A 22500-nucleotide genomic window follows, 5' to 3' on the forward strand; every position below is an offset into this window, starting at 1 on the left:
GTTTATTCAACGTTTATTGGGACTTTTGGAGTTTTCCGTTCTTTGCGCCAAGAGAGGATGGGAATGTTAGCAACCTTGGCTAGCATTGTGGCGCGAATTCGACAGAAGAAATGGACATTCTAAAACCAAACAACGAGTTATTCTGGAAATAGGACTCCTTGTACAACATTCTGATGGAAGCTCAGCAAAAGTAAGAAAACATTTATGATGTTATTTCGTATTTCTGTGTAATATGTTGATGCCTATTCTCCGCCGTGTTGGTGAGCGCTGTCATATTGTATGCTCTAGTTCGCTAGCGGAACACCTGCGCCAGAAAGGTTAACGAGGGGTCGGGCCTTCGCCGCGCTCTTCAATATTTACATCAACGAATTGGCCAGTATTCTAGAAAAATCCTCAGCCCCTGGTGTTCAATTCAGAGGTTAAATGCCTGCTCTTTCGCAGATGACCTGTGCCTGCTGTCACCCACAGCACATGGCCTACAGCAGAGCCTACTGCCAGACCTGGGCCCTGGCAGTAAACCCTAAAAATACAAAAATGATTTTCCAGAGAAGGTCCAGATCTCAGGGAATTAGACCAAAGTTCTCAATTGGTACAAAATATATAGAGTACTGCACACACTACAATTACTTAGGTTTAAAAATAAACTCAACTGGACACCTAAATGAGTTGGGCTCCCGAGTGGCACAGCAGTCTAAGGCACTGTATCTCAGTGCTAGAGGCGTCACGACAGACACCCTGGTTCAAATCCAGGCTGTATCAAAACCGGCCGTGAATGGGAGTCCCATAGGGCGGTGCACAATTGGCTTAGCATTGACTGGGTTTGGCCGGTGTAGGCCGTCATTGTAAATAAGAATTTGTTCTTAACTGACTTGCATAGTTAAATAAAGGTTAAATTAAATTAAAATCTTTCTTTCTCTCTCTCTGAGAACCTGAGCCCTAGGACCATACGTCAGGACTACCGGGCATGATGACTCCTTGCTGTCCCCAGTCCGCCTGGCCTTGCTGCTATTCCAGTTTCAACTGTTCTGCCTGCGGTTACGGAACCCCTACCTGTCCCAGACCTGCTGTTTTCAACTCTTAATGATCGGCTATGAAAAGCCAACTGACATTTATTCCTGATTATTATTTGACCATGCTTGTCATTTATGAACATTTTGAAAATCTTGGCTCTCTCTAATTTTCTCCTTCTCTCTTTCTTTCTCTCGGAGGACCTGAGCCCTAGGACCATACGTCAGGACTACCGGGCATGATGACTCCTTGCTGTCCCCAGTCCGCCTGGCCTTGCTGCTATTCCAGTTTCAACTGTTCTGCCTGCGGTTATGGAACCGCCACCTGTCCCAGACCTGTTGTTTTTCAACTCTTAATGATCGGCTATGAAAAGCCAACTGAAAATTATTCATGATTATTATTTGACCATGCTTGTCACTTATGAACATTTTTGAACATCTTGGCATAGTTCTGTTATAATCTCCACCCGGCACAGCCAGAAGAGGACTGGCCACCCCTCATAGCCTGGTTCCTCTCTAGGTTTCTTCCTAGGTTTTGGCCTTTCTAGGGAGTTTTTCCTAGCCACCGTGCTTCTACACCTGCATTGCTTGCTGTTTGGGGTTTTAGGCTGGGTTTCTGTACAGCACTTCGAGATATTAGCTGATGTACGAAGGGCTATATAAAATAAACTTGATTGATGATTGATTGATTAAAAAAATATATTAACCTGTTTGGGCTGCAGGGGCAGTATTGAGTAGCCAGATAAAAGGTGCCCATTTCAAACGGCCTCGTACTCAATTCTTGCTCGTACAATATGCATATTATTATTACTATTGGATAGAAAACACTCTCTAGTTTCTAAAACCGTTTGAATTATATCTGTGAGTCAAACAGAACTCATTTGGCACAAACTTCCTGACCAGGAAGTGGAAAGTCTGAAATCGAGGCTCTGTTCTACTTCCTGCCTATAAATGGGCATGATACGTATTAGTATACATGCACTTCATAGACCTTCCCCTGGATGTCAAGAGGCGGTGAGAGAAGAAATTGAGTGTTTATCTTGGTCTGAAGTGGAATACAAGCTCTTTGTATGACGTGTCCCCCATTTCCGGTTTTCTGGAGAGCGCGAGAAGGTACCTGGATTTACCTTCTGTTTAGCTGCCGTTATAGGCGACTACTATCTCCGGCTTTGATTTTATTTGATACATGTGACCATATCATCGTAAAGTATGTTTTTTCAATATGGTTTAATCAGATTATTGAAATTTTTTCGGGAGTTTTGCCGTGTTCCGTTCTCTGACTTTGTTGACGATGGAGAGATTCGTGCCACTTGGCTAGTGTGCTTGCTAAATCGAGAGGGAAAGAGGCCGTTCTAAATCCAAACAACGATTGTTCTTGACAAAGGACCCCTTGTCCAACATTCTGATGAAAGATCAGCAAAAGTAAGAAACATTTTATGATGCTATTTCATATATCTGTCGTACATGTGAATTAGTCGTCGGCGCCCAACTTTTGGGTACTCTAGCTATACCGAAGCTGGATGTCGTAATGAAGTTATTTTTTAGAATTCTAACACTGCGATTTCATTAAGAACTAATGGATCTATCATTTCCTATACAACATGTATTTTTTAGTTATGTTTATGAATAGCTATTTGGTCAGAATATGTGTGTCAGAAAAAGTGTCAGAAAAATATCCGGACGTTGTGGGAAATAGTAGCTACGTTAGCACATTGTATAACCACTGATTTCAGCTCTAAATATGCACATTTTCGAACAAAACATAAGTGTATGTATAACCTGATGTTATAGGACTGTCATCTGATGAAGAATATCAAGGTTAGTCAAAAATTATATATATTTTACTGGTTTGTCACGATCGCTAACTTTTACTGCTGGGAAATGGCTTGTATTTTTGGCTATTGTGGTAAGCTAATATAACGCTCTATTGTGTTTTCGCTGTAAAACACTTAAGAAATCGGAAATATTGGCTGGAATCACAAGATGCCTGTCTTTCATTTGCTGTACACTATGTATTTTTCAGAAATGTTTTATGATGAGTAATTAGGTATTTGACGTTGGTGTCTGTGATTATTATGGCTGCTTTCGGTGCAATTTCTGATTGTAGCTGCAATGTAAACTATGATTTATACCTGAAATATGCACATTTTTCGAACAAAACATAGATTTATTGTATAACATGTTATAAGACTGTCATCTGATGAAGTTGTTTGTTGGTTAGTTTGGTTGGTTCTTGGTTAGTTAGGTTGGCTTTGTGCATGCTACCTGTGCTGTGAAAAATGTCTGTCCTTTTTTGTATTTGGTGGTGAGCTAACATAAATATACGTGCTGTTTTCACTGTAAAACATTTTAAAAATTGGACATGTTGGCTGGATTCACAAGATGTGTACCTTTCATTTGCTGTATTGGACTTGTTAATGTGTGAAAGTTAAATATTTAAAAAATATATATTTTGAATTTCGCGCCCTGCACTTGAAGTGGCTGTTGTCATAAGTGTACCGACGCCGGGCTGCAGCCATAAGAAGTTAACTGAGAGAGAAGGCACTGAAGGCATTCTATGCCATTAAAAAACAAATTGAAATAATTTAATGTGTCATTAAACCAATTGCACTTTATGGCAGTGAGGTGTGGGGTCCACTTGCAAAACAAGATTCCACCAAATAGGACCAAAACCCCCATTGAAAACCTGCTTGCAGAGTTATGTAAGAGTAAAACTACAAACAATGAATACAAGGCAGAATTAGCCCAATGTTCACTAATAAACATAATAATAATATAAAAAAAAAAAATGCAATTAAGTTCAGGAAACAGCTCAAATACAGTGACCCCCTCTCATATCATTACCAAGCCCTGCAATGCCAAGAGCTGAGCAAAGAAACGAGTCTCCTCATCCAGCTGGTCCTGGGGCTGAGCTCACAAACCTGTTCTACTAACACACTGAAGCCTCAGGACCAGAACATCCAATTAATCAGAATAAACCAAATTGCAACACAGTCAAAACAAAACTACATTGCTTATTGGGAAACACAAGTATAAAGAAAAATGCAGTGCTATTTGGCCATAAAGTGACAGTACACCATGGCAAACTATACATACCTCATCCTAAACATCAGCACCACAGGTAACTTCCACAAAGCTGTGAACGAGCAGAGAGACAAGGCAAGAAGGGCTTTCTCTGCCATAAAAAGGAACATGAGATTCGACATACCAATTAGGATCTGGCTAAAAAATACTTGAATACCCATTGCCCTTTATGGTTGTGAGGTCTGGGGTCCGCTCACCAACCAAGAATTCACAAAAGGGGACAAAGACCAAATTGAGACTCTGCATGCAGAATTCTGCCCAAAATATCCTCAGTGTACAACATAAAACACCAAATAATGCATGCAGAACAGAATTAGGACGATACCCGCTAATAATCAAAATCTAGAAGAGCCGTTAAATTCTACAACAACCAAAAAGGAAGCGATTCTCAAACCTTCCATATCAAAGCATTCACCTACAGAGAGATGAACCTGGAGTAGAGTCCCCTAAGCAAGCTGATCCTGGGGATCTGTTCACAAACACAAACAAACCCCACAGAGCCCCTGGACAGCAACACAATTAGACCCAACCAAATCATGAGAAAACAAAAAGATAATTCTTTCCAATGTGTCAAGTAATTAACAAAAAAACAGAGCAAACTAGAATGCTATTTGGCCCTAAACAGAGTACACAGTGGCAGAATACCTGGCCACTGTGACTGACCCAAACTTAAGCAAATCTTTGACTATGTACAGACTCAATGAGCATAGCCTTGCTATTGAGAAAAGCTGCCGTAGGCAGACCTGGCTCTCAAGAGAAGACAGGCTATCTGCACACTGCCAACAAAATGAGTTGGAAACTGAGCTGCACTTCCTAACCTCCTGCCAAATGTATGACCAGATTACACATCCACAAAGAATTCGAAAACAAACCCAATTTTGATAAACTCACATATCTAATGGGTGAAATACCAGTCTGCCATCACAGCAGCAAGATTTGTGACCTGTTGCCACAAGAAAACAAACACCATCTTTTGCAACTTTTGTGAGTGTAAAGTTTGCTGTTATTTTTTATTGTTCATTTCACTTTTGTTTATTATCCACTTCACTTGCTTTGGCAATGTTAACATATGTTTCCCATGCCAATAAAGCACTTAAATTGAAATTGAAATTGAGAGAGAGAGAGAGAGAGAGAGAGAGAGAGAGACTAATGCGGGGCTCTTTGTTCCATCATGATGAGCAGGTGGGAGAAAATATGATTGGATGACTGCACTCCTGGGCAAATCTGGTGTGTGTGTGTGTGTGTGTTTGTGTGTGCGTGTGTATGCATGTGTGTTTGTGTCTGTGTGCATGCAGCATCACGTTTATCAGACATAAAGCCCACAGGTGCATGGAACCAAAAAGCATTGGGAGGATAGAGGTGGAGAGAGTGAGAAAGGAGGGAGTGACAGAGAGAGAGACGGAAAGATGGATGGACTGGATGTGTGTGTGTGTGTGTGTGTGTGTGTGTGTGTGTGTGTGTGTGTGTGTGTGTGTGTGTGTGTGTGTGTGTGTGTGTGTGTGTGTGTGTGTGTGTGTGTGTGTGTGTGTGTGAGAGAGAGAGTTTGTACGTGTGGTACTGTTTATTGCAAACAGGAACACAAGGGGGGCCGGTGTGGCTGGGGGCTTGGTGGAGAGAGTGTTTAGAGCTCTGGGTTGGGGGTGGCGGTGTGTGAGTGTGTGTGTGAGCTTCTCTCCCTGTTATTTAAACTGCACAGAGTAGAGAGGAAAGACAGGGGAAAGATGGGAGATGAGGATGAGGCAGGGGAAAGATTGGAGATTAGGAGGAGACGGGAAAAATGGGAGATTCGGAGGAGACAGGGGAAAGATGGGAGATGAGGAGGAGACAGGGGAAAGATGGGAGATGAGGAGGACACAGGCGAAAGAAAGGAGATGAGGAGGAGACAGGGGAAAGATGGGAGATGAGGAGGAGACAGGGGAACGATGGGAGATGAGGAGGAGACAGGGGAAAGATGGGAGATGAGGAGGAGACAGGGGAAAGATGGGAGATGAGGAGGAGACAGGGGAAAGATGGGAGATGAGGAGGAGAAAGGGGAAAGATGGGAGATAAGGAGGAGACAGGGGAAAGATGGGAGAGGAGGAGGAGACAGGGGAAAGATGGGAAATGAGGAGGAGACAGGGGAAAGAATGGAGAGGAGGAGGAGACAGGGGAAAGAATGGAGAGGAGGAGGAGACAGGGGAAAGATGGGAAATGAGGAGGAGACGGGGGGAAGATGGGATATTAGGAGGAGACAGGGGAAAGATGGGATATTAGGAGGAGACATGGGAAAGAATGGAGATGAGGAGGAGACAGGGGAAAGATGGGAGATGAGGAGGAGACAGGGGAAAGATGGGAGATGAGGAGACAGGGGAAAGATGGGAGATGAGGAGGAGACAGGGGAAAGAATGGAGAGGAGGAGGAGACAGGGGAAAGATGGGAGATGAGGAGGAGACGGGGGGAAGATGGGAGATGAGGAGGAGACAGGGGAAAGATGGGAGATGAGGAGGAGACAGGGGAAAGATGGGAGATGAGGAGGAGACAGGGGAACGATGGGAAAGGAAGAGAAAGTTGGGAGGAAAGGAGCAGTGTGACCCATTGTCATGCAGTCACACACACACACACACACACACACACACACACACACACACACACACACACACACACACACACACACACACACACACACACACACACACACACACACATTTAACTTCTTATGGCTGCAAGGGGCAGTATTGAGTAGCCAGTTAAATCGTGCCCATTTCAAACGGCCTCGTACTCAATTCTTGCTCGTACAATATGCATATTATTATTACTATTGGATAGAAAACACTCTCTAGTTTCTAAAACCGTTTGAATTATTTCTCTGAGTGAAACAGAACTCATTCTGCAGCACATTTCCTGACCAGGAAGTGGAATGTCAGAAATCGATGCTCTGTTCAACTTCCTGCCTATACATGGGCATGATACGTAAGAGTCTACGTACACTTCATACACCTTCCCCTGGTTGTCAAGAGGCGGTGAGAGAAGAAATTTCGTGTTTATCTTGGTCTGAGGTGGAATTAAAGCTCTTTGTATGACGTGACCGTCCATTTCCTGTTTCTGGAGCGCGCGAAAGGGGACATGGATTTGCCTTCTGTTTAGCTGTCGTTATGGACGACTAACATCTCCGGTTTAGATTTTATTTGATACATGTGACCATATCATCGTAAAGTATGTTTTTTCAATATAGTTTAATCAGATTATTGAAATTTTTTCGGGAGTTTTGCCGTGTTCCGTTCTCTGACTTTGTTGACGTTGGAGAGATCCGTGCCACTTGGCAAGTGTGCGTGCTAAATCGAGAGGGAAAATGAACGTTCTGAATCCAAACAACGACTGTTCTTGACAAAGGACACCTTGTCCAACATTCTGACGGAAGATCACCAAAAGTAAGAAACATTTTATGATGCTAATTCATATATCTGTCGTGCATGTGAATTAGTCGTGGGCGCCCAACTTTGGGGTACTCAGCTATACCGAAGCTGGATGTCGTAATGAAGTTATTTTTTAGAATTCTAACACTGCGATTTCATTAAGAACTAATGGATCTATCATTTCCTATACAACATGTATTTTTTACTTATGTTTATGAATAGCTATTTGGTCAGAATATGTGTGTCAGAAAACGTGTCAGAAAAATATCGTTGCTGTTTAGACGTTGTGGGAAAAAGCTGCTACGTTAGCACAATGTGTAACCACTGATTTCAGCTCTAAATATGCACATTTTCGAACAAAACATAAGTGTATGTATAACCTGATGTTATAGGACTGTCATCTGATGAAGAAAATCAAGGTTAGTCAAAAATTATATATCTTTTGCTTGTTTGTTACGATCGCTAACTTTTGCTAATGGGAAATTGCTTGTGTTTTTGGCTATTGTGGTACGCTAATATAACGCTCTATTGTGTTTTCGCTGTAAAACACTTGATAAATCGGAAATATTGTCTGGAATCACAAGATGCCTGTCTTTCAATTGCTGTACACTATGTATTTTTCAGAAATGTTTTATGATGAGTAATTAGGTATTTGACGTTGGTGTCTGTAAATATTATGGCTGCTTTCGGTGCAATTTCTGATTGTAGCTGCAATGTAAACTATGATTTATACCTGAAATATGCACATTTTTCTAACAAAACATATGCTATACAATAAATATGTTATCAGACTGTCATCTGATGAAGTTGTTTCTTGGTTAGTGGCTATTTATATCTTTATTTGGTCGAATTTGTGATAGCTACTGATGGAGTAAAAAACTGATGGAGTAAGAAAAGTGGTGTCTTTTGCTAACGTGGTTAGCTAATAGATTTACATATTGTGTCTTCCCTGTAAAACATTTTAAAAATCGGACATGTTGGCTTGATTCACAAGATGTGTACCTTTCATATGCTGTATTGGACTTGTTAATGTGTGAAAGTTAAATATTTAAAAAAAATATCTTTTGAATTTCGCGCCCTGCACTTTGAGCTGGCTGTTGTCATAAGTGTACCGACGTCGGGCTTGCACGCCAAACAGGTTAAGTAGGCCCTCAGCCGTACACTGACTCGACTGGATTTATACACTGTGAACCGCAAGGAAGGTACTCTCTCTTCTCTCTCCATCTCTCCCTCCATCTCTCCCTATTTTATTTCTCTCGGCACTCCCTATGTTTTGTTTTCCTAATGCGTCTATAAATCCAATGTAGTGGAAAATGGTACAGAACAAATCTGAACTGGGAGCTGTGGGATAAGAGTTACAAAGTTCGTAATCGGAGAAGAGATGGCGTAGGTCAGAAATGTCATCCTATTCCCTATGTAGTGCACTACTTTTGAGTAGTGCACTATATAGTAGGGATGGGAATTGCCAGGGACCTCACAATATTAACAGCATACTGTTGGAGTCTGGCTTGAAATATAGTTATTATTGTTACCATACTAGAATGTATTGATTACTTTACATGCATAAGGAATATACACTATATGTTAAAGGTAAAATCAAATGTATTGGTCACATAGACATGATTAGCAGATGTTATTGTGTAGCGAAATGCTTGTGCTTCTAGCTGCAACAGTGCAGTAATATCTAACAAGTAATATCTAGCGGCATTGGACTAAGATACAGTGGCATAGTATAGAATAGATTTTAATCATGAGATGGGTAATGCAATATTTACACACAGTTAAAACCTTTTCTCAATAGGGGGGTGCTGTTTTCACTTTGTAAAAATTCGTTCCCAAATTAAACTGCCTCGTACTCAATTCTTGCTCGTACAATATGCATATTATTATTACTATTGGATAGAAAACACTCTAGTTTCTAAAACCGTTTGAATTATATCTGTGAGTAAAACAGAACTCCTTTTGCAGCAAACTTCCTGTCAGGAACTGAAAAATCTGAAATCTGGGGCTCTGTTCCAGGGTCAGTTTATAAATCTGCATGTAATCTATGAGTCGACATGCACTGCATACGCCTTCCCCTAGATGTCAGCAAGCAGTGAGAATTGGAATGGACTTGCTAGGTAGATCTGAGGCAGTATAAAGGCTCTTGGAACGGGTGGTGCACTCTTTTCAACGTTCGTCATGGCGCAAAGCAGACCTCAGGATGGCATCGTGAAAAGCTCTCGTTATAGGCCTTAGATATATCCGGCTCTGATTTTATTCGATATAGGTTTTAAAAACATCATAATGTAGTTATTTTAAACCGAGTTATATCAGTTTATATCAGTATATTGCGATTTTCTGAATTTTCTTTGTGCTGCGTTATAGTGAGTTGGACACGTCTTCGCCACATGGCTAATGTTTACTGCTAATTCCAAAGTTGAAGGCGACAATCTACAACCGAGCAACGATTCTTCTGGACAAAGGACAACTTGCACAAGATTCTGATGGAAGCTCATCAAATAGTAAGAACTATTTATGATGTTAATTCGCTGTTCTGTTGAAAAATGTTGACCTACTATTCCGCCATTAATTTCGGTGCGGTCTCGCTTTAACGCACGCTGTATGTCGTAGTAACGTTAATTTTAAAAATCTAACACAGCGGTTGCATTAAGAACTAATGTATCTTTCATTTGCTGTCCAACCTGTATTTTTTAGTCAAGTTTATGATTAGTTATTGATTAGATTAGGTGCCTCTCCCAAGATTTCTCCCGACATTTTCTTTGCAGCTTGGCTACTATTCTCATTGTATAACCACGATTTGTGCCGCTAAATATGCACATTTTCGAACAAACAATATATGTATTGTGTAATATGATGTTATAGGACTGTCATCTGATGAAGTTTTGAGAAGGTTAGTGAAAAATGTAATATCTTTTGCTGGTTTATTCGCTATTGCTAACGTGCATGAATTAATGCTGCTGTGTGGTTGGCTATTGTAGTAAGCTAATATAATGCTAAATTGTGTTTTCGCTGTAAGACACTTAAAAAATCTGAAATATTGGCTGGATTCACAAGATCTTTGTCTTTCATTTGCTGTATGCTGTGTATTTTTCATAAATGTTTTATGATGAGTATTTAGGTAATTCACGTTGCTCTCTGTAGTTATTCTAGTTGCTTTGGTGAGAGTTGTGATGGTGGCTGCAATGTAAAACTATGATTTATACCTGAAATATGCACATTTTTCAAACAAAACATATGCTATACAATAAATATGTTATCAGACTGTCATCTGATGAAGTTGTTTCTTGGTTAGTGACTATTTATATCTTTATTTGGTCGAATTTGTGATAGCTACCTATGCAGTAAAAAAATGGTGGGAAAAAAAAGTTGGCTCTTTTGCTATCGTGGTTAGCTAATAGAAATACATATTGTGTCTTCCCTGTAAAACATTTTAAAAATCAGAAATGATGGCTGGATTCACAAGATGTGTATCTTTCATCTGGTGTCTTGGACTTGTGATTTCATGATATTTAGATGCTAGTATTTACTTGTGGCGCTATGCTAGGCTATGCTAGTCAGCTTTTTTACTGATGAGGGTGCTCCCGGATCCGGGATTGTGTGCAACTAGAAGTTAAAGTGACTAAGATACTGTAGAATAGTATAGAGTACAGTTTATACAAAAGAGATGAGTAATGCTAGATACAGAGACATTATTTAAGTGGCTAGAGATCCATTTCTAAAATTGACCAGTGATTCCTAATCTATGTCTATAGGCAGCCGCCTGTGATGTGCTAGTGATGGCTGTTTAGCAGTCTGATTGCCTTGAGATAGAAGCTGTTTTTCAGTCTCTCGGTCCCAGCTTTGATGCACCTGTACTGACCTCGCCTTCTGAATGATAGCGGGGTGAACAGACAGTGGCTCAGGTGGTTGATGTCCTTGACGATTTATGTCTTTTTTGGCCTTCATATGGCATCGGGTGCTGTACGTGTCCTGGAGGGCGGGAAGTTTGCCTCCGGTAATGCGTTGGGCAGACCACACCACCCTCTGGAGAGCTTTGTGGTTGTGGGCATTGCAGTTGCCATACCAGGCGGTGATACAGCCCGACAGGATGCTCTCAATTGTGCATCTGTAAAAAAAATTGAGGGTTTTAGTTGTTAAGCCAAATTTATTTAGCCTCCTGAGGTTGAAGAGGCACTGTTGCGCCTTCTTCACCACACTGTCTGTGTGAGTGGACCATTTCAGCTTGTCAGTGATGTGTTCATCGAGGAACTTGAAGCTTTCCTCCTTCTCCACTGCGGTTCCATCGATGTGGAGGTGGGTGCTCCCTCTGCTGTTTCCTGAAGTCCACGATCATCTCCTTAGTTTTGTTGACGTTGAGTGAGAGGTTATTTTCCAGGCACCACACTACCCGAGCCCTCACCTCCTCCCTGTAGGCTGTTTCATTGTTGTTGGTAATCAAGCCTACTACTGTTGTGTCGTCTGCAAACTTGATGATTGAGTTGGAGGCGTGCTTGGCCACGCAGTCATGGGTGAACAGGGAGTACAGGAGGGGGCTGAGCACGCACCCTTGTGGGGCCCCAGTGTTGAGGATCAGCGAAGAGGAGTCGTTGTTTCCTACCTTCAGCACCTGGGGGCGACCCGTCAGGAAGGCCAGGACCCAGTTGCACAGGGCAGCATTCTTACATAGGTATGCCTCTTGTCCATATGGGACAGGGCAGTCTGCAGTGTGGTGACGATTGCATCGTCTGTGGATCTATTGGGGCGGTAAGTAAATTGAAGTGGGTCTAGGGTGGCAGGTAAGGTGGAGGTGATATGATCCTTGACAAGTCTCTCAAAGCACGTCATGATGACAGAATTGAGTGCTACGGGCAATAGTCATTTAGTTAAATTGCCTGTGCTTTCTTAGATATACAGGGACAATGGTGGCCATCTTGAAGCATGTGGGGACAGCAGACTGGGATAGGGAGAGATTGAATATATCTGTAAACACACCACCAGCTGGTCTGCGCATGCATGTATTCTTCCATATTCCCAGTCTTCTTGCCCTGGTTAAATGCGGTGCTTTGCGCTTTCAGTTTTACGCGAATGCTCCCATCTATCCACAGTTTCTGGTTGGGGTAGGTTTTAACAGTCACAGTGAGTACAACATCTCCTATGCACTTCCTAATAAACTCATTCACCGTATCGGTATATGTGTCGCTATTATTTTCTGAAGCTACTCTGAACATATCCCAGTCCGCGTGATCAAAACAGTCTTGAAGCGTGGATTCCGATTGGTCAGACCAGGGTCAAGGAAGTGTAAAGAGAAACTTGGTGCGTGGAAAGTTACTGAGTGACGAGGAAAGTTACTGAGTGAGAAAAGGAGAAGTGTAGAAAGTTTATATTCAGTTCAAATATATTATTGTTCAATATGAATGCTCCTAATGAGGGAGGCAAAGGGTAACAGTCTAGTTTCAGTTCTTGATTAGGCAGGCCAGTTGCTGAGGAACCGGGACCATGAGGGATGTGAAACTCAACTCGATACAGCTAGAAGAGGGGCCACAGGGGCCCACATTGAAGAACATCTGATTACAGTCCTATCTCACAAATACATTCTCACTTCCACGCCCATGAGGGTCCTAGAGTTAGGCAGGGCCATGACAATACCAGTAAGAGGAACCTACTATGTTCCTGCCTAACACAAAAAAAGGATTGGTTATCTTAGACATGCAAGGAGGTGACACCGCCTAGTTGGAAGATATAAAAGATGTGCTTCTGTGACTTGTATGTTATCTTTGCAGCTGTATGACCCAGTGGTTGAAAGAACTTGGTTTGAGCTTTTTCAAGTTGTCCATGAGTTTTTACTCTGTTTGTTCAGAACCTTATTATTGGCGTTGTCGGCAGGATTCACCACGATTTACAGTCCAACTTGAGAGTTCAAATCAGTGGAGCAGGAGCCGGAACCAAAAACAAGGTAGGCACAGTTCCTACACCTGTTACTACTCATTCTGACATCTTGTGGAGATGAGAGTCGTAGGCTGAATACAAATTATAGGATACAGACCTAGAAAGCCTGAGCTTATTCAGCAGTCCCACTGTGTTACGGCAGGTCTTGGATTTATGGTATAGGGTAAGTCCTGGAAGGTAAGCCCGAGCAGGGTGGTTCCTGTGAATGTTAAGTCCTAAGGGGTAAATCCCGAGGGAGTTTTTACTCTGTTCAGAACCTAACAATAAATTAGGTACTGATTATATACAGTTGAAGTCTGACATTTACATACACCTTAGACAAATACATTTAAACAATTCCTGACATTTAATCCGAGTAAAAATTACCTGTCTTAGGTCAGTTAGGATCACCACTTTATTTTAAGAATGTGAAATGTCAGAATAACAGTAGAGAGAATGATTTATTTCAGCTTTTATTTCTTTCATCAAATTCCCAGTGGGTCAGAAGTTTACATACACTCAATTTGTATTTGGTAGCATTGCCTTTAAATTGCTTAACTTGCGTCAAACGTTTCGGGTAGCCTTCCACAAGCTTCCCACAATAAGTTGGGTGAATTTTGGCCCATTGCTCCTGACAGAGCTGGTGTAACTGAGTCAGGTTTGTAGGCATCCTTGCCAAAACACACGCTTTTTCAGTTCTGCCCACACATTTTCTATAGGATTGAGGTCAGAGCTTTGTGATGGCCACTCCAATACCTTGACTTTGTTGTCCTTAAGCCATTTTGCCACAACTTTGGAAGTATGCTTGGGGTCATTGTTCATTTGGAAGACCCATTTGCCAAGCTTTAACTTCCTGACTGATGTCTTGAGATGTGGCTTTAATACACTGCTCAAAAAAATAAAGGGAACACTTAAACAACACAATGTAACTCCAAGTCAATCACACTTCTATGAAATCAAAATGTCCACTTAGGAAGCAACACTGATTGACAATAAATTTCACATGCTGTTGTGCAAATGGAATAGACAAAAGGTGGAAATTATAGGCAATTAGCAAGACACCCCCAAAAAAGGAGTGATTCTGCAGGTGGTGACCACAGACAACTTCTCAGTTCCTATGCTTCCTGGCTGATGTTTTGGTCACTTTTGAATGCTGGCGGTGCTCTCACTCTAGTGGTAGCATGAGACGGAGTCTACAACCCACACAAGTGGCTCAGGTAGTGCAGTTCATCCAGGATGGCACATCAATGCGAGCTGTGGCAAAAAGGTTTGCTGTGTCTGTCAGTGTAGTGTCCAGAGCATGGAGGCGCTACCAGGAGACAGGCCAGTACATCAGGAGACGTGGAGGAGGCCGTAGGAGGGCAACAACCCAGCAGCAGGACCGCTACCTCCGCCTTTGTGCAAGGAGGTGCACTGCCAGAGCCCTGCAAAATGACCTCCAGCAGGCCACAAATGTGCATGTGTCAGCATATGGTCTCACAAGGGGTCTGAGGATCTCATCTCGGTACCTAATGGCAGTCAGGCTACCTCTGGCGAGCACATGGAGGGCTGTGCGGCCCCACAAAGAAATGCCACCCCACACCATGACTGACCCACCGCCAAACCGGTCATGCTGGAGGATGTTGCAGGCAGCAGAATGTTCTCCACGGCGTCTCCAGACTCTGTCACGTCTGTCACATGTGCGTGTGAACCTGCTTTCATCTGTGAAGAGCACAGGGCGCCAGTGGCGAATTTGCCAATCTTGGTGTTCTCTGGAAAATGCCAAGCGTCCTGCACGGTGCTGGGCTGTAAGCACAACCCCCACCTGTGGACGTCGGGCCCTCATACCACCCTCATGGAGTCTGTTTCTGACCGTTTGAGCAGACACATGCACATTTGTGGCCTGCTGGAGGTCATTTTGCAGGGCTCTGGCAGTGCACCTCCTGGCACAAAGGCGGAGGTAGCGGTCCTGCTGCTGGGTTGTTGCCCTCCTACGGCCTCCTCCACGTCTCCTGATGTACTGGCCTGTCTCCTGGTAGCGCCTCCATGCTCTGGACACTACGCTGACAGACACAGCAAACCTTTTTGCCACAGCTCGCATTGATGTGCCATCCTGGATGAACTGCACTACCTGAGCCACTTGTGTGGGTTGTAGACTCCGTCTCATGCTACCACTAGAGTGAGAGCACCGCCAGCATTCAAAAGTGACCAAAACATCAGCCAGGAAGCATAGGAACTGAGAAGTTGTCTGTGGTCACCACCTGCAGAATCACTCCTTTTTTGGGGGTGTCTTGCTAATTGCCTATAATTTCCACCTTTTGTCTATTCCATTTGCACAACAGCATGTGAAATTTATTGTCAATCAGTGTTGCTTCCTAATTGGACATTTTGATTTCACAGAAGTGTGATTGACTTGGAGTTACATTGTGTTGTTTAAGTGTTCCCTTTATTTTTTTGAGCAGTGTATATCCACATCATTTTCCATCCTCATGATGCCATCTATTTTGTGAAGTGCACCAGTCTCTCCTGCAGCAAAGCACCCCCACAACATAATGCTGCCACCCCCGTGCTTCACAGTTGGGATGAGGTTCTTCAGCTTGCAAGCCTCCCCTTTTTCCACCAAACAGAACAATGGTCATTATGGCCAAACAGTTCTATTTTTGTTTCATCAGACCAGAGGACATTTCTTCAAAAAGTACGATCTTTGTCCCCATGTGCAGTTGCAAACCGTAGTCTGGCTTTTTTTATGACGCTTTTGGAGCAGTGGCTTTTTCCTTGCTGAGCGACCTTTCAGGTTATGTCGACATAGGACTCGTTTTACTGTGGATATAGATACTTTTGTACTTGTTTCCTTCAGCATCTTCACAAGGTCCTTTGCTGTTGTTTTGGGATTGATTTGCAATTTTCGCACCAAAAGACGTTTATCTCTATGAGACAGAACGCGCCTAATTCCTGAGCGGTAGGACTGCTGTGTGGTCCCATGGTGTTTATACTTGAGTACTATTGTTTGTACAGATGAACGTGGTACCTTCAGGCATTTGGAAATTGCTCCCAAGGATGAACCAGACTTGTCTACAGGTCTACAATTTTTTTCTGAGGTCTTGGCTGATTTCTTTTGATTTTCCCATGATGTCAAGCAAAGAGGCACTGAGTTTGAAGGAGGGCCTTAAAATACATCCACAGGTACACCTCCAATTGAGGTGTACCTGTACACTCTGTATACTCAATACACTCTTATCTGACTTACACGTTTGGCCTGAACCATGATAAACAGCCCCAGACCATTATTCCTCTTCCACCTAACTTTACAGTTGGCACTACGCATTGGGGCAGGTAGCATCCACAAAACCCAGATTTGTCCGTCAGACTGCCAGATGGTGAAGAGTGATTCATCACTTCAGAGAACGCGTTTTCGCTTTACACCACTCCAGCCGATGCTTGGCATTGTGCATGGTGATCTTAGGCTTGTGTGCAGCTGCTTGGCCATGGAAATCCATTTCATGAAGCTCCCGACAAACAGTTATTGTGCTGATGTTTCTTCAAGATGCAGTTTGGAACTCAGTAGTGAGTGTTGCAACCGAGGACATTACGCGCTTCAGCACTCGGCGGTCCCGTTCTGTGAGCTTGAAAGTCACTGAGCTCTTCAGTTAGGCTATACTACTGCCAATGTTTTCCTATGGAGACTACATGGCTGTGTGCTCGATTCTATACACCTTACACCGATTCAATACACCCATACACCTAGCCGAATCCTCTCATTTGAAGGGGTGTCCACATACTTTTGTATATATAGTGTACTATGTGACATAAAATAAAAGTGAATAAAATATTAAATAGGTCACAAAGTAAACACAAATTCAGAAAATAGGTAATACACAGCAAAACACAAAGTACATTTGAACTGAAAAAAAAATTGACATTCATATATAAGGTAAATTGTGCTGGCTCAGGCTGGCTCAGTACAGCATGGTTTAGCATGGATCAATACATACAACACACACACACACACACACACACACACACACACACACACACACACACACACACACACACACACACACACACACACACACACACACACACACACACACACACACACACACACACGTATTATAGCGGCACTCACATAAGGCATGGAAGCCAGTAAGCAGCATACAGAGCAACAGAGTGCTGAGGGGCAGCAGGGCCGGCAGACAGAGGCAGGGTGGACCGCCGGCGGCCATCTTGCTCCGGGGGCGACCTTTGACCTGGCTGGAGTGCCGAGGCCCCACGAAGAGAAGGCTGTGGTCTTCAAACAGGATGTCTCTGCCGGGAGGAAGAAAGGAGGAGAGGAAGAGAGGAGGAGGGGAAGTGAGGAGGAGGAGGGGAAGAGAGGAAAGGAGGAGATGAGAGGATATCACCAATTCTGCATTAAAATATTTTAAAAGTGAGTCTGTTTCAACAGCTGTCACAACACATCCCAGTCAAATACAACACACTACTCTTCACTGTTCAAAATGTCTTCTGCCTCAACGAAGGTCACCATTGTGCACGTTGTTCAGCGCACATTGCCACACCACACGTTTTCACATTAGATCTCAGCTCACTGGTCACGATAACAACACCCACCCGTAGCACGCGCTCCAGCAGGTATATCTCACTGGTCATCCCCAAAGCCAACACCTACTTTGGCAGCCTTTCCTTCCAGTTCTCTGCTGCCAATGACTGGAATGAATTGCAAAAATCGCTGAAGTTGGAGACTTATATCTCCCTCACTAACTTTAAACATCAGCTATCTGAGCAGCTAACCGATCACTGCAGCTGTCCACAGCCCATCTGTAAATAGCCCAACCAATCTACCTACCTCATCCCCATATTGTTTTTATTTACTTTTTTGCTCTTTTGCACACCAGTATTTCTACTTGCACATCAACATCTGTACATCTATCACTCCAGTGTTATTTTGCTGAATTGTAATTACTTCGCCGCTATGGCCTATTTATTGCCTTACCTCCTCACACCATTAGCACACACTGTAAATATACTTTTTTTTCCTATTGTGTTATTGACTGTACGTTTGTTTATTCCATGTGTAACTCTGTGTTGTTGTTTGTGTCGCACTGCTTTGCTTTATCTTGGCCAGGTCACAGTTGTAAATGAGAACTTGTTCTCAACTGGCCTACCTGGTTAAATAAAGGTGAAATAAATAATAAAATAAAATATGTGTGCTAGCTGGTCCACAAGGCTCATATGGACACTGTTCATAACAAGAAGCATCTCTTCACACCAGCGTCACATGGACCAAGAAGGGACCCTCACAACGGCTGGTCTCATACCTATCCTAATCAACTGCTTTTCATGTCTCATAATTAGTTTCAGGCTTTAATCTCTCGATCTGTTCATTATTTGCTCATCGGCACATTGAGTAATTACGGGGGTACCCAGCGATATTTCAGGCAGCAATGGGCCCCGGTCAATAGTAGTGCAATTTAAAGAGACGAGGATGTCATTGGGGACGCAGCCCCTGTGTTTGCATGGCGGCAGGGCCCTGTGAGTGGGCACCCGTTGATATGTCTGCCACGTCGAACACCCGAGCACAGTTACACACACTTAAAAGACACTAATTAAAAGAGGGGAAAAAAGAGAACAGAGCAATACTCAATCATGAGGCATCAAAGCCAAAGGAACTGAATAATATTAAGAAATACTATAGATGGAAGGACATTAGTGTGGAAACCTACCAAAAACAATGAGGCAAACACAAATTCAAACCTATATATACAACTTCCTGGACAAAACTTTCCACTGTAATAGTGAAGGTGTAAACTTGGCAGTAGAAAACCAAAACAGTATATTTAACCTCTCAGCTTCCCTATCAAATCTAAAAAAAATTCAAACAGAAAACCGGAGAAAATTAACAAGACGAAGAGTTATCTATCCAAAACGGAAATGTATGGGTAAACCACTTCTCCAATCTTTTTGGCCCTATAACAAAGCACAAACAGCAAAAAAATATACATGATCAAATACAAATCTTAAAATCAACTATTAAAGACTACCAGAACCCACTGGATTCTCCAAATATATTAAATGAACTACAGGACAAAATACAAATCCTCCAACTCAAAAAGGCCTCTGGTGTTGATGGTATCCTCAATGTAATGATAAACTATACAGACCACAAATTCTAATTGGCTATACTTAAACTCTTTAAAATCATCCTTAGCTCTGGCATCTTCCCCAATATTTGGAACCAAGGACTTATCACCCCAATCCACAAAAGTGGAGACAAATTTTAACCCAATAACTACCGTGGGATATGTCAACAGCAACCTTGGGAAAATCCTCAGCATTATCATTAACAGCAGACTAGTTCATTTCCTCAGTGAAAACAATGTACTGATCAAATGTAAAATTGGCTTTCTACCAAATTACCGTAAGACACATCACGTATTCACCCTGCACATCCTAATTGACAAACAAACCAAAACAAAGGCAATGTCTTCTCATATTTTGTTGATTTCCAAAAAGCTTTTGAATCAATTTGGAATGAGAGTCTGCTATGCAAATTGATGGAAAGTGGTGTTGGAAAAACATACGAAATTATCAAATCCATGTACACAAACAAGTGTGTGGATAAAATGGGCAAAGACCACACACATTTCTTCCCACAGGGCCATGGGATGAGACAGGGATGCAGCTTAAGCCCCACCCTCTTCAACATATATATATATATATCAACGAATTGGCGAGGTACCGAGAACAGTCTGCCGCACCCGGCCTCACCCTACTAGAATCTGAAGTCAAATGTCTATTGTTTGCTGATGATCTGGTGCTTCTGTCACCAACCAAGGAGGGCCTACAGCAGCACCCAGATCTTCTGCACAGATTCTGTCAGACCTGGCCCCTGACAATAAATCTCAGTAAAACAAAAATAATGGTGTTTCAAAGAAGGTCCATTGCCCTAGAGCACACAAAAAACTATACCTACCTCGGACTAAACATCAGCACCACAGGTCACTTCCACAAAGCTGGGAACGAGCTGAGAGACAAGACAAGAAGGGCATTCTATGCCATCAAAAGGAACATAAAAATTAACATACCAATTAGGATCTCGCTAAAAATACTTGAACCCATTGCCCTTTATGGTTGTGAGGTCTGGGGTCCACTCACCAACCAAGAATTCACAAAATGGGACAAACACCAAATTGAGACTCCGCATGCAGAATTCTGAGAAAATATCCCGTGTACAACGTAAAACACCAAATAATGCATGCAGAGCAGAATTAGGCCGATACCTGCAAATTATCAAAATCCAGAAAAGAGTCGTTAAATTCTACAACCACCTAAAAGGAAGCGATTCACAAACCTTCCATAACAAAGAGTCGCCTAAGCAAGCTGGTCCTGGGGCTCTGTTCACAAACACAAACAGACCCCACAGAGCCCCAGGACAGCAACACAATTAGACCCAACCAAATCATGAGAAAACAAAAAGATAATTACATGATACATTGGAAAGAATTAACAAAAAAACAGAGCAAACTAGAATGCTATTTGGCCCTAAACAGAGAATACACAGTGGCAGAATACCTGACCACTGTGACTGACCCAAACTTAAGGAACGCTTTGACTATGTACAGACTCAATGAGCATAGCCTTGCTATTGAGAAAGGCCGCCGTAGGCAGACCTGGCTCTCAAAAGAAGACAGTCTATGTGCACACTGCCCACAAAATGCAATGCAGGACATGTAAAGCTTGTAGCATATTTGAGGTTTAAAAAGGCTTCTGAAGTTTGTAATTTCCACTTGCAAATTTCAGACTAGATTTTCCCTTAACATTTCCTGTTGCTGCAGGATTATTTTCCTGCTGTAGCAAACTGACTCAAATTAAGATCCTACATCTGCATGCATCACATGCCAATCAAAATCATCAGTGTTCCACTTCCATTGGGACAACCCTGATTTGTCTATTCCACGTGTACGTAGCTACAGGGAGGATTGTTTTGCAACACACACCTCCAGTCAGGCCGTCTCTCGCAGCTTTACCTTTCAGTGTAACCCATCACCACAGACACCACGCCACACCGCCTGCCAAGTCTCCACTCACCTAACCGCCCCTCCACACACACAAGCGAATGCATGCACACACACACGCATACACACACACACAGATACACACACACACACACACAGACACACACATAGGCAGACGCACACGAGCAAGCAAGCATGCACACACTCTGGGGAGGAGTCAGCAGAGCTCCTTTACTACAACAATAGGCCGTCAGAACCTGAGCTCATCATCTCAACACAAAAGGATACACACACACACACACACACACACACACACACACACACACACACACACACACACACACACACACACACACACACACACACACACACACACACACACACACACACACACACACAAACACACACACACTCAGAACACACTCCCTTCCTCTTCTCTTTCTCGTGTTGAAACAGCCTTATGTTTTTGTTTTCCTTTCTTCAGGTGATGTCATTGGAAGAAAGGGAAGGAGAGAGAAAGAGAAGGGTAAACAAAGGGAGTGTGGAAGTGTCAAGGGGATGGTTTGCTGAGACAGCCTCATTGTTCTGGATGTAAACGGTGGGAGGAAGTGGAGGAATCCCACTGTTTCTGGATCTGTCTAGTAGGAGGCCAGGTGGGAGGGGGGGGGGGGGGGGGGGGGGGGGTGGAGGATCTCTGCTAAAAGCAGCCACACCACCACAGCCTCCCCACACCATAGCCTCCCCCCACCACAGCCTCCGCCCACCACAGCCTCCCCCTAGAGATGGAAGAGAGATGACTACTGCTTCAGTCAGATGGTGCTCACACGGACCCCAATCGATTGATAAAACCTCGCCGTAAACTGCTTCATCGAGCGCAGGTGGAGGGGAAACCGCTAATTGCTAGTTAACGGCTAACGTTCAAAATTCACAGCATTTCCCTTTATCCTTGAGAAGCACAGAATACGTTTTTTTGCGGGGATTAAAAGTCATTATGTCGTTTCACAATATAAATGTGTCCTTGTGCGCATCATGTTTTATTGAGAAAGGAGCGCTTATTGCTAGCACGTATGACAAACTTGTGTCCTTCGTCCCTGAATGAATTCTTGAGCTTTGTAACCG

General features: G+C 43.0%; 1 protein-coding gene across 1 annotated transcript in view; it reads right to left on the minus strand.

The window, feature by feature from the left end:
- The window catches only part of ptprsa (protein tyrosine phosphatase receptor type Sa), a 341321-nt gene that overhangs the window by 256818 nt on the left and 62003 nt on the right, over positions 1–22500 (minus strand). The window contains exon 2 of the mRNA XM_039000968.1: positions 17496–17674. Within this exon, the coding sequence (XP_038856896.1) occupies positions 17496–17592 (97 nt within the window). The 5' untranslated portion in view covers positions 17593–17674. The remainder of the gene's footprint in view (positions 1–17495; positions 17675–22500) is intronic.

This window comes from Salvelinus namaycush, chromosome 9 (genome assembly GCF_016432855.1).
Source record: "Salvelinus namaycush isolate Seneca chromosome 9, SaNama_1.0, whole genome shotgun sequence".
Lineage (NCBI taxonomy): Eukaryota > Metazoa > Chordata > Actinopteri > Salmoniformes > Salmonidae > Salvelinus > Salvelinus namaycush.